This window comes from Salmo salar, chromosome 03, assembly GCF_965601325.2.
Source record: "Salmo salar chromosome 03, fSalSal1, whole genome shotgun sequence".
NCBI lineage: Eukaryota > Metazoa > Chordata > Actinopteri > Salmoniformes > Salmonidae > Salmo > Salmo salar.
In genome coordinates, this window is record NC_138293.1 from 84000868 (window position 1) to 84017598 (window position 16731).

General features: G+C 40.9%; 1 protein-coding gene across 2 annotated transcripts in view; it reads right to left on the reverse strand.

The window, feature by feature from the left end:
- LOC106601792 (mitochondrial Rho GTPase 1-A) overlaps positions 1-16731 on the reverse strand; it is a 43858-nt gene that overhangs the window by 12953 nt on the left and 14174 nt on the right. The window contains exons 7-18 of one of the 2 annotated variants that reach the window (XM_045715590.2): positions 7320-7421; positions 7022-7120; positions 6359-6467; positions 5780-5900; positions 5172-5256; positions 4658-4803; positions 4367-4467; positions 4061-4191; positions 3554-3637; positions 3079-3201; positions 2512-2714; positions 738-860 (exon numbers count right to left, since the gene is read on the reverse strand). In XM_045715590.2, coding sequence (XP_045571546.1) covers positions 738-860; positions 2512-2714; positions 3079-3201; positions 3554-3637; positions 4061-4191; positions 4367-4467; positions 4658-4803; positions 5172-5256; positions 5780-5900; positions 6359-6467; positions 7022-7120; positions 7320-7421 — 1427 coding nt within the window. The remainder of the gene's footprint in view (positions 1-737; positions 861-2511; positions 2715-3078; positions 3202-3553; positions 3638-4060; positions 4192-4366; positions 4468-4657; positions 4804-5171; positions 5257-5779; positions 5901-6358; positions 6468-7021; positions 7121-7319; positions 7422-16731) is intronic. The other variant, XM_045715592.2, reaches the window with a different exon arrangement.

A 16731-nucleotide genomic window follows, 5' to 3' on the forward strand; every position in this document is an offset into this window, starting at 1 on the left:
TGGTCTCTGTGTAGCAAGGCATTTCTTCTGCGCGGCAGTCCTGGAGGAGGTGTGCAGCCGCACTCGCGTGCAGTTTATAGGGAACATTGGTAGAGTGCCATGTATAGGCTATGGTAAAAGAGTCAGCCATAAAATATATATGTTATTGGGCTCCTTTCTGTGGGGTATCATAGATAGAGGTGTCGGCATCATTCATTTTGGAGTAGAATTTCCTTTTAAAAAGTCACCAGAACCTTCTCACAGTCGTCCTATAAAAACAAAACTCAGTGCACCCCCTTCCACGACCTTTGACACCAGTGATAAAAATAAACAAATCGAGGGGCAACACTAGCTGCATTGGACTGAGCTCTCTTGTTGTAAGAGAGATAGGGACAGAAGCAGCTTGGACAATCCCCTTGACTGAGTTAAAAGCAAATAAGGAGAGCAAATAAATGGAGTCTTGAAACCTTCTTGTCAACTCTATAGCCGATATGAGTACTTCAGTCTTATAAACAGTCTTATAAACCCACCGATTCAATCATATGAAATTCAATGGAGATGTACAAATCAGGCCTACATTTTTCCCAGTTTTCCGTTGTGGATATGCAGTGTAAACCTGACTATTAGGAAGCATTGAGGGAGAAGAGGAGAAAAACCTTCACCCAGGTTAGAAAGCGAGGTTCCCCCCTCTCGCCTCATGGGGGCGTCGGGGGGGGGGGGAACGAGCTGTTAAACACTACAGTATTTACAGTATGGACCTGTTCAGAACAACACTGTAGAATTTGGCCTTTATATTTGTCAGTAGCTGGGACCGGAGGATGTTCTGACAGATGCAGAAGGTGCACCTGTTGCAGGTACACATGCAGCGGAGCTTGGCGTGGCTGAGGAGACAATCACAACACACGCACGCACATACAAACACACAAAGACAAAGTCAGATTCACATTCGTACACATTTCCATGGAAACATCACCGTGGGATGGCAGAACCCTGAAAGACAGACCCTGTTCTTGCTTGGACTTTGGGTTATGATACAATAACTCCATCATTAAGAAAGGCAAAGAAGATTGGTTATTACTTTACTAAGTACAGTAATACAGAGAAAGTGGTAAGAACTAAGTACTGAGCATTATGAAAGTTACATATCTTGAGGAACATTCTTCACATACAAGGCATTTTTAAGTATGGCTAATGTTGGCCTCTTCCTCAACTTCAAAAAAAGGATCTTGAAGAAAACAAAAGGAGACAAATGTCCTCTGTAATAACATACAGGAGGAGACAAATGTCCTCTGTAATAACATACAGGAGGAGACAAATGTCCTCTGTAATAACATACAGGAGGAGACAAATGTCCTCTGTAATAACATACAGGAGGAGACAAATGTCCTCTGTAATAACATACAGGAGGAGACAAATGTCCTTTGTAATAACATACAGGAGGAGACAAATGTCCTCTGTAATAACATACAGGAGGAGACAAATGTCCTCTGTAATAATATACACCTTTCATTAAGTGGTAATACCACAATCATCCTTAGGTAGAAAAGGGGAAAAGCCACAGAGAATGAAGGAAATAGTGGCAAAGTGATGAGAAAGTTCAGGGTAATTCAATAAAAACAGCTAACCCGTCTCAGAATCTCCAGATTGACCATTAAAAACACATGGAAGTAAACCATTATAATCTTCCTGTTGGCCTGGGTTATACAGCATGAGTCACTCTGACCTACAATCTATCTGCAGCCGGAGACGCTACTGAAACAGTCCATACCAAATACCCAATGAACGCAGAATAATAGTAGTGTCCTAACTACTTAAACAACTCTGTTCACGATCAAGAGAGATGTCTGAAACAGGTGAAGTACTGTAGTGTATAGAGCAGAACCTGCTGATTATTTCTGTCAAAGGATTTCCATCCTAGAGTCCAGTCATTTGAAGAGCGAGGGCCTGGATTCTTAGCTCTCTATGCCTTGGGAAAACCAATGCTTTTAACATTAGATAACTGGAGTTCTTCCCCGTAAAGCTGAGATTTAAGGCTCAATTAAATAGACATTAATCTAATCCAATGGCTAATCTCTTAAATGAAGTACTAAGACTAACTCTACCTCTCATAGAGAATGAATGGCTAAGACTGTCAACAAGTCAATAACACCCATTCAGTACAGCTGACTGGGGAGACTTCCTTCAAGGCCAAAGGATTTTCAGTGGAGTACCTTCGTTTTGGGACTTCAAATGGCCTAGTCATTATTTTACAGTTAAACTTACCGTACCACAACACACGGACAGTGGCCAACGCTAAGGAACTGAAATAAAACAGCACCTAAAATATCTCCCCCTGTCAGGAAGAAGCATCTTAATGTAGGACTAGAGAGAGACATGGAGGACATGGGGGGCTGGGGTCACCAGGGGTGTCTGAAGACATCATACAGGACGTAACGAGGTCACAGAGGGCTGGCTGGAGGAAAAGACGACGGGGTGACAGAAGTCAGAGGATGGGATTAGGACCACTATGGTCTTTGAGGGGACTATACTCACGGGTACATGGCCATGGTGGTGAGTTTGGTGTAGAGGTCTTTGTTGGGGGCATCCACCGTGTTGCAGGTCCAGGGTTGGGGCGGGTGCAGCTTGTTCTTGCGGCAGAAGTCCAGCGGGGTCAGGCTGTAGTGCTGGCGCGCCTCGTGCAGGTCCGACTTGGAGGCGATCATCATGCACGGCGTCTTGCTGTCCATGAAGTATTGCTGTCATAGGTCAAAAGGTTCAAGTTCAGAGGTTAGTTATAAGAACAAGACGAGATAAGGATTGCTGATATCATAACATTTTGGTAAACAGTTGCAGAAGGTGAAAAGCTGAAAGCTGAGAAGTCCCTCTATTCCAGTGTAGTGACTCAAGGATCAGGGCCCATATTCACAAAGCATCTCAAGCGGAGTGCTGATCTAGGATCAGTTTTGCCTTTTAGATCATAACGAAGAGGATTATATGGACGGGGGAGAGACCTGGTCTAAGATCAGTCATCCTACTATAGACATGTGGTGAATACAGGCCCAGGAATAAACTAAGGACTGATGGATTTGATACAGTTTGTCAGTGAGGTACTGTACACACCTTGTAGACCTTGGCACAGTACTCAAAGGAGCGCGGGTTGTTGACGTCATACACCAGACAGACCACGTCACACGCCAGGTCCTCCTCTGAGAGGAAGTCAAAGTCTGGCATCACCTCATGAAGCTACAGGGAGACAAAAGAGGAGAGCGAAGCGGGGAGAAGAGGAGAGAGGGGTGAAGAGGGAAATAGTTGAGACTGTTCAATGTCAACGTTTCAGCAGAAAGGCCTCTCTCTGGACCAGTCTTGTTCTATAGTATGTAACTCGACAGGTGATTAACATTCACTGTGTAGCACTGAACATATTAGTTTCCAAAACATACGAGGGGAAAACACTCATGATTTACTGCTAGACAGCTGGAAACACATAAAACACAGTATTATAGATTATACAACTGTATTACAATGCATCTCCCGGGGTTTTAATCTGGTTACCGGGCAGAAAGCATGATACAAGGAGAGAGATGCACAGCCTCACCAGTAAGTACTTCTCCTGGCCGTAGACATACGTGGTGTTGATGGAGTAAAACGATTTATGGTCTTCTCTGATCTTCCGCTGTTTCTGTTAACACAGAAAAACACACATTCACCACTCCATATTGATACAACAGTACCTTTTATTCCTCACTGCTAAATAGTTCAGTTTGTATAGTAATAATAATAATAATAATAATAATAATAGATAGCAAACTATGTCTTCAAGGAGTTGGTAACACAGTAACAGACTGCCCGTGTCTCCCTGGCTACTTCAGAGTAGCTATGAAACAGAAATGTGTGCTTAGCAGGTAGCAGTGAGCCTTCGATGGAAAAGCCAGGATCATGTTCATTAGGCACCAAAATTAGGAAAAAAACTGAATGAAACAGGGAGGGACTACCTGAATTTGTCCAATAAGAAAAAAATACATATTTGTTGCATTGCAAAACATTTTGCTGGGGTGTGCCATAACAAATACATCCCAGTTGTCCGGTAGCTCCAGGGACTCACCAGCAGGTTGCGACCCAGGAAGGCCTGCAGGAAGCTGGTCTTGCCACTCCCCCTGGCTCCCAGAATGTTGCAGCGGAACACGCTGCGCTGCGTCTGCTTCTTCTGCAGGTCGATGCGCTTGTTACGGGTCACTGAGGGAGGAGAGACGGGTCAGGAAGAGGGCACGAGAAATACAGATGCATGTGCGCGCAAACGCACACACACACACACACACACACATAACTCTAGTGACCATAGATGTAATCAACAATAATTAACACCAATACATAATAAGCATATAAACCTAGTCACGCACGCTCACATTACCTGTGATGGCTGCTGCCTGGGACTCCTGCTCACAGATGATTGAGTAGCCAAGGTAGCCCAGGTACTCCAAGCAGCGCTGCACATCCAGGTACGTCGTTAACCTGGCCAATCAGAAATTGAAAGCCTGTTAGTGTGTGTCTGTCTGTGGGAGGCTTTGGTACACATCTACAGTAGCATATGAAAGTGAAGAAGTTTGAGTTTCAGCAAAGCGCTGTATAACTGCATTACCAAATCATTCAAGTTAGACAGAGGTAACAGGTAGTGTAGTCCAGGTATGCTGGCCTAACTCACGTCCACTGTGACAGGTAACCCTGGTAGGTGATCCAGCCCTGGTCGTTGGTACACACTGTGTTGTTGACGTCGGGACCCCAGGGCATGTAGGGAAACACTTTGAACAGGTCCTTTACTTCGTCTGGAGACAAGGCACAGTCTCTGTCCTACACACACACACACACACACACACACACACACACACACACACACACACACACACACACACACACACACACACACACACACACACACACACACACACACACACACACACACACACACACACACACACACACACACACACACACACACAAAGGGTTAGGACCACTGTTCTAAAAATATGATAGCTTTGTGTATGGTTGCAATATTCCGGTAACTTTCCCAAAAGCCGGTTGGAGGATTCCCTCCCTGCATATTCCCTCCTGATTCCGGGAAACTTCCAACTGGGACTTTGGGAAAACCTGGGAATGTTTGTCTGTGTGAGGCAGAAGGTAACACAACAGTAGGAGGAGTTATGTCATCCAAGACTTACTTTGTCGTGCTTGTCAAAGACACTCTGGAGGAAGAGGTACGCGTTGTGGTTGAGCTCGGTGGTGCAGTCAGCAGGTATTTTTAGCCTGGCACGGACAAGAGAACATTCCGGATTAATCTCATTAAAAGTGCTATGGCTAAACTGGCATTGTTCAGAAGGCTCACCCTGGGAAAGACCTAGTGCTACTTGCAAGTCATAACAAGTAGTGTAAGATGCACCCACAGACAGCCTGATGGGTCAGTAGGTTTCAACCTTAACATCTTTGACACAGTGGAAAGAAAGTGGAAGCCTGCAGAGCAGATGTCCTTTATCTGCTATTGACTGAAACTCAATTGGGGCCAGAGCGTCCTTGTTATGCTCGTCCAGCCTTACATAAAACAGGTGTATATTTCCCTCTTTCTGCCCAGAGGTAAGAGTTGCCCATACGTACGGCAGGGTTGTGTTCTGTAGGCGCGAAATGGAAGAAAGCGCTCAAACACAGAGTGAAAGTTATTACTATCTACACCTGTCCAGAACATGTCGTTTTTGTTTTCCACTGTAAAGCGGTTTACTACGATGTGCTGTAATGTACACGACCCTGGTCCAGGGGGGTTCAAGTGTCCACTCACAGGGGGAACAGGTACTCCTGGTGAAGCTCCAAGTCGTCGTCGTACCCGAACCTCCGCAGCACCGTCCAGGTGGTCTCGTGACGACCCCTCTGGATGAAAAGCGTGTGCAGGAACAAGAACCCTAGTGGCCAATCAGGGTGAAGAATGGACACACGTCAGAGATACACCCAGACACAACGTTAGAGATGGACACAGTACACTGGTAAAGGGTTTTTAAATATATTATTCATGCATGACCTTTAGTGAAGGTTACAGAAGAGAGTACAAGGGAGAGTGGGCAGAGAATAGAGATTGAATGAGCGAGATGGAGAGAGAATAGAGAGAGATTGAATGAGAGAGATGGAGAGAGAATAGAGAGAGATTGAATGAGAGAGATGGAGAGAGAATAGAGAGAGATTGAATGAGAGAGATGGAGAGAGAATAGAGAGAGATTGAATGAGAGAGATGGAGAGAGAATAGAGAGAGATTGAATGAGAGAGATGGAGAGAGAATAGAGAGAGATTGAATGAGAGATGGAGAGAGAGAATAGAGTAAGTGAATGAAAGAAGAAGGGAAGGCCTACAGTGTGGTCAGTCTCACCTTTGAGCGTGAGTCCGTTGTCCTCGACTCCGTCCGTCATGTTCTTCCTCACCACGTTCTTGACATCCTCCAAGGCCTGGGGCGCCAGGGGCATGTTGAAACACGTCCTCTACCAGACACACAACACACCATGTGTCACCCACACAGAACTACTATACCCACACAGAACTACTATACCCACACAGAACTACTATACCCACACAGAACTAGAGCGAAGAATGAAAGCCTACACACGACGGCACAATGCTGCATCCAAGTGCTTCAACAATAAATCACTCAACACACATCACCTGAACAGACGCCTGGTGAGACCAAAATGGGCAAGAACCAGTCTATTCCAACATGTCTGACACAGCTACTAATGTAATGTGGTTTGGGATATACGAAGTCACAAGCAGATATGTAGACAGCTTTTCACCATTTACTAGAGGACAAAAGATGCTCTGAAAGGGTTTCTAAATCAACCACCTGTCTGCAGGCTACCGGTGAACCCACTAATAACCTATCCCTCCCTCTCTCTTCCACTCAAGCTAAAATAAACTGCCATTGGAAAACAAAGTAAATCAGGTTATTTCACTTCAGCCAGATCAAGCACACAAGCCTGCAGCTACCGCCAAGAAAGTTGTTCCCACGAGGTTTATTTTCCCACAGTGAGGCTCCTACCTGGAAGAAGTTGAGTTCTTTGTCGTTGAGGATGCCATCGTTGTCCAGGTCCGACACTTTGAAGATGCGAGTTAGAGACTTGATGCAAGACGGCTTCATCTGAAAAAACACAAAGTATACATTTGAAATATGTAAAATATGATATTTTTGGAGAGCTAAAAAGTAGATGTTGCCTGTGTACCCATGGTAGCGCTAGGAAACATTTTGATTGTGTAACCTGACCAGGAAAAGTATTTCCTGATCAGACTACATAGTTAGGGTAGCTAGGGACCTAGAGTTTTCCCTCTGCCCTGCTCACCTCCTTCTCCTCTGGGCAGTACAGGGGTCCTGTAGGGTGGAGCACTGCCTTCTGGGCATAGTAGAACAGCTCTGAGATGTTCTTCAGGTTTTTGGCAGAGCACTGAGAAACACAAAGATACAGTAACCTCAAAACCAGCTGGAACAATACACTGAGAAACACAAAGATACAGTAACCTCAAAACCAGCTAGAACAATACACTGACAAACACATAGATACAGTAACCTCAAAACCAGCTAGAACAATACACTGACAAACACAAAGATACAGTAACCTCAACACCAGCTAGAACAACACACTGACAAACACATAGATACAGTAACCTCAAAACCAGGTGGAACAATACACTGACAAACACATAGATACAGTAACCTCAAAACCAGCTAGAACAATACACTGACAAACACAAAGATACAGTAACCTCAAAACCAGCTAGAACAATACACTGACAAACACATAGATACAGTAACCTCAAAACCAGCTAGAACAATACACTGACAAACACATAGATACAGTAACCTCAAAACCAGCTAGAACAATACACTGACAAACACATAGATACAGTAACCTCAAAACCAGCTAGAACAATACACTGACAAACACATAGATACAGTAACCTCAACACCAGCTAGAACAATACACTGACAAACACATAGATACAGTAACCTCAAAACCAGGTGGAACAATACACTGACAAACACATAGATACAGTAACCTCAAAACCAGCTAGAACAATACACTGACAAACACATAGATACAGTAACCTCAAAACCAGCTAGAACAATACACTGACAAACACATAGATACAGTAACCTCAAAACCAGGTGGAACAATACACTGACAAACACATAGATACAGTAACCTCAAAACCAGCTAGAACAATACACTGACAAACACATAGATACAGTAACCTCAAAACCAGCTAGAACAATACACTGACAAACACATAGATACAGTAACCTCAAAACCAGCTAGAACAATACACTGACAAACACATAGATACAGTAACCTCAAAACCAGCTAGAACAATACACTGACAAACACATAGATACAGTAACCTCAAAACCAGGTGGAACAATACACTGACAAACACATAGATACAGTAACCTCAACACCAGGTGGAACAATACACTGACAAACACATAGATACAGTAACCTCAAAACCAGGTGGAACAATACACTGACAAACACATAGATACAGTAACCTCAACACCAGGTGGAACAATACACTGACAAACACATAGATACAGTAACCTCAAAACCAGCTAGAACAATACACTGACAAACACATAGATACAGTAACCTCAAAACCAGCTAGAACAATACACTGAGAAACACATAGATACAGTAACCTCAAAACCAGCTAGAACAATACACTGACAAACACATAGATACAGTAACCTCAAAACCAGCTAGAACAATACACTGACAAACACATAGATACAGTAACCTCAAAACCAGCTAGAACAATACACTGACAAACACATAGATACAGTAACCTCAAAACCAGCTGGAACAATACACTGACAAACACATAGATACAGTAACCTCAAAACCAGGTGGAACAATACACTGACAAACACATAGATACAGTAACCTCAAAACCAGCTAGAACAATACACTGACAAACACATAGATACAGTAACCTCAACACCAGCTAGAACAATACACTGACAAACACATAGATACAGTAACCTCAAAACCAGCTAGAACAATACACTGACAAACACATAGATACAGTAACCTCAAAACCAGCTAGAACAATACACTGACAAACACATAGATACAGTAACCTCAACACCAGCTAGAACAATACACTGACAAACACATAGATACAGTAACCTCAAAACCAGCTAGAACAATACACTGACAAACACATAGATACAGTAACCTCAAAACCAGCTAGAACAATACACTGACAAACACATAGATACAGTAACCTCAAAACCAGCTAGAACAATACACTGACAAACACATAGATACAGTAACCTCAAAACCAGCTAGAACAACACACTGACAAACACATAGATACAGTAACCTCAAAACCAGCTAGAACAATACACTGACAAACACATAGATACAGTAACCTCAAAACCAGGTGGAACAATACACTGACAAACACATAGATACAGTAACCTCAAAACCAGCTAGAACAATACACTGACAAACACATAGATACAGTAACCTCAAAACCAGCTAGAACAATACACTGACAAACACATAGATACAGTAACCTCAAAACCAGCTAGAACAATACACTGACAAACACATAGATACAGTAACCTCAAAACCAGCTAGAACAATACACTGACAAACACATAGATACAGTAACCTCAAAACCAGCTAGAACAATACACTGACAAACACATAGATACAGTAACCTCAACACCAGGTGGAACAATACACTGACAAACACATAGATACAGTAACCTCAACACCAGCTAGAACAATACACTGACAAACACATAGATACAGTAACCTCAAAACCAGCTAGAACAATACACTGACAAACACAAAGATACAGTAACCTCAACACCAGCTAGAACAATACACTGACAAACACATAGATACAGTAACCTCAAAACCAGCTAGAACAATACACTGACAAACACATAGATACAGTAACCTCAAAACCAGCTAGAACAATACACTGACAAACACAAAGATACAGTAACCTCAACACCAGCTAGAACAACACACTGACAAACACATAGATACAGTAACCTCAAAACCAGCTAGAACAATACACTGACAAACACATAGATACAGTAACCTCAAAACCAGCTAGAACAATACACTGACAAACACATAGATACAGTAACCTCAAAACCAGCTAGAACAATACACTGACAAACACATAGATACAGTAACCTCAAAACCAGCTAGAACAATACACTGACAAACACATAGATACAGTAACCTCAAAACCAGCTAGAACAATACACTGACAAACACATAGATACAGTAACCTCAAAACCAGCTAGAACAATACACTGACAAACACATAGATACAGTAACCTCAACACCAGCTAGAACAATACACTGACAAACACATAGATACAGTAACCTCAAAACCAGCTAGAACAATACACTGACAAACACATAGATACAGTAACCTCAAAACCAGCTAGAACAATACACTGACAAACACATAGATACAGTAACCTCAAAACCAGCTAGAACAATACACTGACAAACACATAGATACAGTAACCTCAAAACCAGCTAGAACAATACACTGACAAACACATAGATACAGTAACCTCAAAACCAGCTAGAACAATACACTGACAAACACATAGATACAGTAACCTCAAAACCAGCTAGAACAATACACTGACAAACACATAGATACAGTAACCTCAAAACCAGCTAGAACAATACACTGACAAACACAAAGATACAGTAACCTCAAAACCAGGTGGAACAATACACTGACAAACACATAGATACAGTAACCTCAAAACCAGCTAGAACAATACAATGACAAACACATAGATACAGTAACCTCAAAACCAGGTGGAACAATACACTGACAAACACAAAGATACAGTAACCTCAACACCAGCTAGAACAATACACTGACAAACACATAGATACAGTAACCTCAAAACCAGCTGGAACAATACACTGACAAACACATAGATACAGTAACCTCAAAACCAGGTGGAACAATACACTGACAAACACATAGATACAGTAACCTCAAAACCAGCTGGAACAATACACTGACAAACACATAGATACAGTAACCTCAAAACCAGCTAGAACAATACACTGACAAACACATAGATACAGTAACCTCAAAACCAGCTAGAACAATACACTGACAAACACAAAGATACAGTAACCTCAAGACCAGCTAGAACAATACACTGACAAACACAAAGATACAGTAACCTCAACACCAGCTAGAACAATACACTGACAAACACATAGATACAGTAACCTCAAAACCAGCTGGAACAATACACTGACAAACACATAGATACAGTAACCTCAAAACCAGCTGGAACAATACACTGACAAACACATAGATACAGTAACCTCAAAACCAGCTAGAACAATACACTGACAAACACATAGATACAGTAACCTCAAAACCAGCTAGAACAATACACTGACAAACACATAGATACAGTAACCTCAAAACCAGCTAGAACAATACACTGACAAACACATAGATACAGTAACCTCAAAACCAGCTAGAACAATACACTGACAAACACATAGATACAGTAACCTCAAAACCAGCTAGAACAATACACTGACAAACACATAGATACAGTAACCTCAAAACCAGGTGGAACAATACACTGACAAACACATAGATACAGTAACCTCAAAACCAGCTAGAACAATACACTGACAAACACATAGATACAGTAACCTCAAAACCAGCTAGAACAATACACTGACAAACACATAGATACAGTAACCTCAAAACCAGCTAGAACAATACACTGACAAACACATAGATACAGTAACCTCAAAACCAGCTAGAACAATACACTGACAAACACATAGATACAGTAACCTCAACACCAGCTAGAACAATACACTGACAAACACATAGATACAGTAACCTCAACACCAGGTGGAACAATACACTGACAAACACAAAGATACAGTAACCTCAACACCAGCTGGAACAATACACTGACAAACACATAGATACAGTAACCTCAACACCAGGTGGAACAATACACTGACAAACACATAGATACAGTAACCTCAAAACCAGCTAGAACAATACACTGACAAACACATAGATACAGTAACCTCAAAACCAGCTAGAACAATACACTGACAAACACATAGATACAGTAACCTCAAAACCAGCTAGAACAATACACTGACAAACACATAGATACAGTAACCTCAAAACCAGCTAGAACAATACACTGACAAACACATAGATACAGTAACCTCAAAACCAGCTAGAACAATACACTGACAAACACATAGATACAGTAACCTCAAAACCAGCTAGAACAATACACTGACAAACACATAGATACAGTAACCTCAAAACCAGCTAGAACAATACACTGACAAACACATAGATACAGTAACCTCAAAACCAGCTAGAACAATACACTGACAAACACATAGATACAGTAACCTCAAAACCAGCTAGAACAATACACTGACAAACACATAGATACAGTAACCTCAAAACCAGCTAGAACAATACACTGACAAACACATAGATACAGTAACCTCAAAACCAGCTAGAACAATACACTGACAAACACATAGATACAGTAACCTCAAAACCAGCTAGAACAATACACTGACAAACACATAGATACAGTAACCTCAAAACCAGCTAGAACAATACACTGACAAACACATAGATACAGTAACCTCAAAACCAGGTGGAACAATACACTGACAAACACATAGATACAGTAACCTCAAAACCAGCTAGAACAATACACTGACAAACACATAGATACAGTAACCTCAACACCAGCTAGAACAATACACTGACAAACACATAGATACAGTAACCTCAAAACCAGCTAGAACAATACACTGACAAACACATAGATACAGTAACCTCAAAACCAGCTAGAACAATACACTGACAAACACATAGATACAGTAACCTCAAAACCAGCTAGAACAATACACTGACAAACACATAGATACAGTAACCTCAAAACCAGCTAGAACAATACACTGACAAACACATAGATACAGTAACCTCAAAACCAGGTGGAACAATACACTGACAAACACATAGATACAGTAACCTCAAAACCAGCTAGAACAATACACTGACAAACACATAGATACAGTAACCTCAAAACCAGCTAGAACAATACACTGACAAACACATAGATACAGTAACCTCAAAACCAGCTAGAACAATACACTGACAAACACATAGATACAGTAACCTCAAAACCAGCTAGAACAATACACTGACAAACACATAGATACAGTAACCTCAAAACCAGCTAGAACAATACACTGACAAACACAAAGATACAGTAACCTCAACACCAGGTGGAACAATACACTGACAAACACATAGATACAGTAACCTCAAAACCAGCTAGAACAATACACTGACAAACACATAGATACAGTAACCTCAAAACCAGCTAGAACAATACACTGACAAACACATAGATACAGTAACCTCAAAACCAGCTAGAACAATACACTGACAAACACATAGATACAGTAACCTCAAAACCAGCTGGAACAATACACTGACAAACACATAGATACAGTAACCTCAAAACCAGCTAGAACAATACACTGACAAACACATAGATACAGTAACCTCAAAACCAGCTAGAACAATACACTGACAAACACATAGATACAGTAACCTCAAAACCAGCTAGAACAATACACTGACAAACACATAGATACAGTAACCTCAAAACCAGCTAGAACAATACACTGACAAACACATAGATACAGTAACCTCAAAACCAGCTAGAACAATACACTGACAAACACATAGATACAGTAACCTCAAAACCAGCTAGAACAATACACTGACAAACACATAGATACAGTAACCTCAAAACCAGCTGGAACAATACACTGACAAACACATAGATACAGTAACCTCAAAACCAGCTAGAACAATACACTGACAAACACATAGATACAGTAACCTCAAAACCAGCTAGAACAATACACTGACAAACACATAGATACAGTAACCTCAAAACCAGCTAGAACAATACACTGACAAACACATAGATACAGTAACCTCAAAACCAGCTAGAACAATACACTGACAAACACATAGATACAGTAACCTCAAAACCAGCTGGAACAATACACTGACAAACACATAGATACAGTAACCTCAAAACCAGCTAGAACAATACACTGACAAACACATAGATACAGTAACCTCAAAACCAGGTGGAACAATACACTGACAAACACATAGATACAGTAACCTCAACACCAGCTAGAACAATACACTGACAAACACATAGATACAGTAACCTCAAAACCAGCTAGAACAATACACTGACAAACACATAGATACAGTAACCTCAAAACCAGCTGGAACAATACACTGACAAACACATAGATACAGTAACCTCAAAACCAGCTAGAACAATACACTGACAAACACATAGATACAGTAACCTCAAAACCAGCTAGAACAATACACTGACAAACACATAGATACAGTAACCTCAAAACCAGCTAGAACAATACACTGACAAACACATAGATACAGTAACCTCAAAACCAGCTAGAACAATACACTGACAAACACATAGATACAGTAACCTCAAAACCAGCTAGAACAATACACTGACAAACACATAGATACAGTAACCTCAAAACCAGCTAGAACAATACACTGACAAACACATAGATACAGTAACCTCAACACCAGCTAGAACAATACACTGACAAACACATAGATACAGTAACCTCAACACCAGGTGGAACAATACACTGACAAACACAAAGATACAGTAACCTCAAAACCAGCTAGAACAATACACTGACAAACACATAGATACAGTAACCTCAACACCAGGTGGAACAATACACTGACAAACACATAGATACAGTAACCTCAAAACCAGCTAGAACAATACACTGACAAACACATAGATACAGTAACCTCAAAACCAGCTAGAACAATACACTGACAAACACATAGATACAGTAACCTCAAAACCAGCTAGAACAATACACTGACAAACACATAGATACAGTAACCTCAAAACCAGCTAGAACAATACACTGACAAACACATAGATACAGTAACCTCAAAACCAGCTAGAACAATACACTGACAAACACATAGATACAGTAACCTCAAAACCAGCTAGAACAATACACTGACAAACACATAGATACAGTAACCTCAAAACCAGCTAGAACAATACACTGACAAACACATAGATACAGTAACCTCAAAACCAGCTAGAACAATACACTGACAAACACATAGATACAGTAACCTCAAAACCAGGTGGAACAAAACACTGACAAACACATAGATACAGTAACCTCAAAACCAGCTAGAACAATACACTGACAAACACATAGATACAGTAACCTCAAAACCAGCTAGAACAATACACTGACAAACACATAGATACAGTAACCTCAAAACCAGCTAGAACAATACACTGAGAAACACATAGATACAGTAACCTCAAAACCAGCTAGAACAATACACTGACAAACACATAGATACAGTAACCTCAAAACCAGCTAGAACAATACACTGACAAACACATAGATACAGTAACCTCAAAACCAGCTAGAACAATACACTGACAAACACATAGATACAGTAACCTCAAAACCAGCTAGAACAATACACTGACAAACACATAGATACAGTAACCTCAAAACCAGCTAGAACAATACACTGACAAACACATAGATACAGTAACCTCAAAACCAGCTAGAACAATACACTGACAAACACATAGATACAGTAACCTCAAAACCAGGTGGAACAATACACTGACAAACACATAGATACAGTAACCTCAAAACCAGCTAGAACAATACACTGACAAACACATAGATACAGTAACCTCAAAACCAGGTGGAACAATACACTGACAAACACATAGATACAGTAACCTCAAAACCAGGTGGAACAATACACTGACAAACACATAGATACAGTAACCTCAACACCAGGTGGAACAATACACTGACAAACACATAGATACAGTAACCTCAACACCAGCTAGAACAATACACTGACAAACACATAGATACAGTAACCTCAAAACCAGCTAGAACAATACACTGACAAACACAAATATACAGTAACCTCAACACCAGCTAGAACAATACACTGACAAACACATAGATACAGTAACCTCAAAACCAGCTAGAACAATACACTGACAAACACATAGATACAGTAACCTCAAAACCAGCTAGAACAATACACTGACAAACACATAGATACAGTAACCTCAAAACCAGGTGGAACAATACACTGACAAACACATAGATACAGTAACCTCAAAACCAGCTAGAACAATACACTGACAAACACATAGATACAGTAACCTCAACACCAGGTGGAACAATACACTGACAAACACATAGATACAGTAACCTCAAAACCAGCTAGAACAATACACTGACAAACACATAGATACAGTAACCTCAAAACCAGCTAGAACAATACACTGAGAAACACAAATATACAGTAACCTCAAAACCAGCTAGAACAATACACTGACAAACACAAAGATACAGTAACCTCAACACCAGGTGGAACAATACACTGACAAACACAAATATACAGTAACCTCAAAACCAGCTAGAACAATACACTGACAAACACATAGATACAGTAACCTCAAAACCAGCTAGAACAATACACTGACAAACACATAGATACAGTAACCTCAAAACCAGCTAGAACAATACA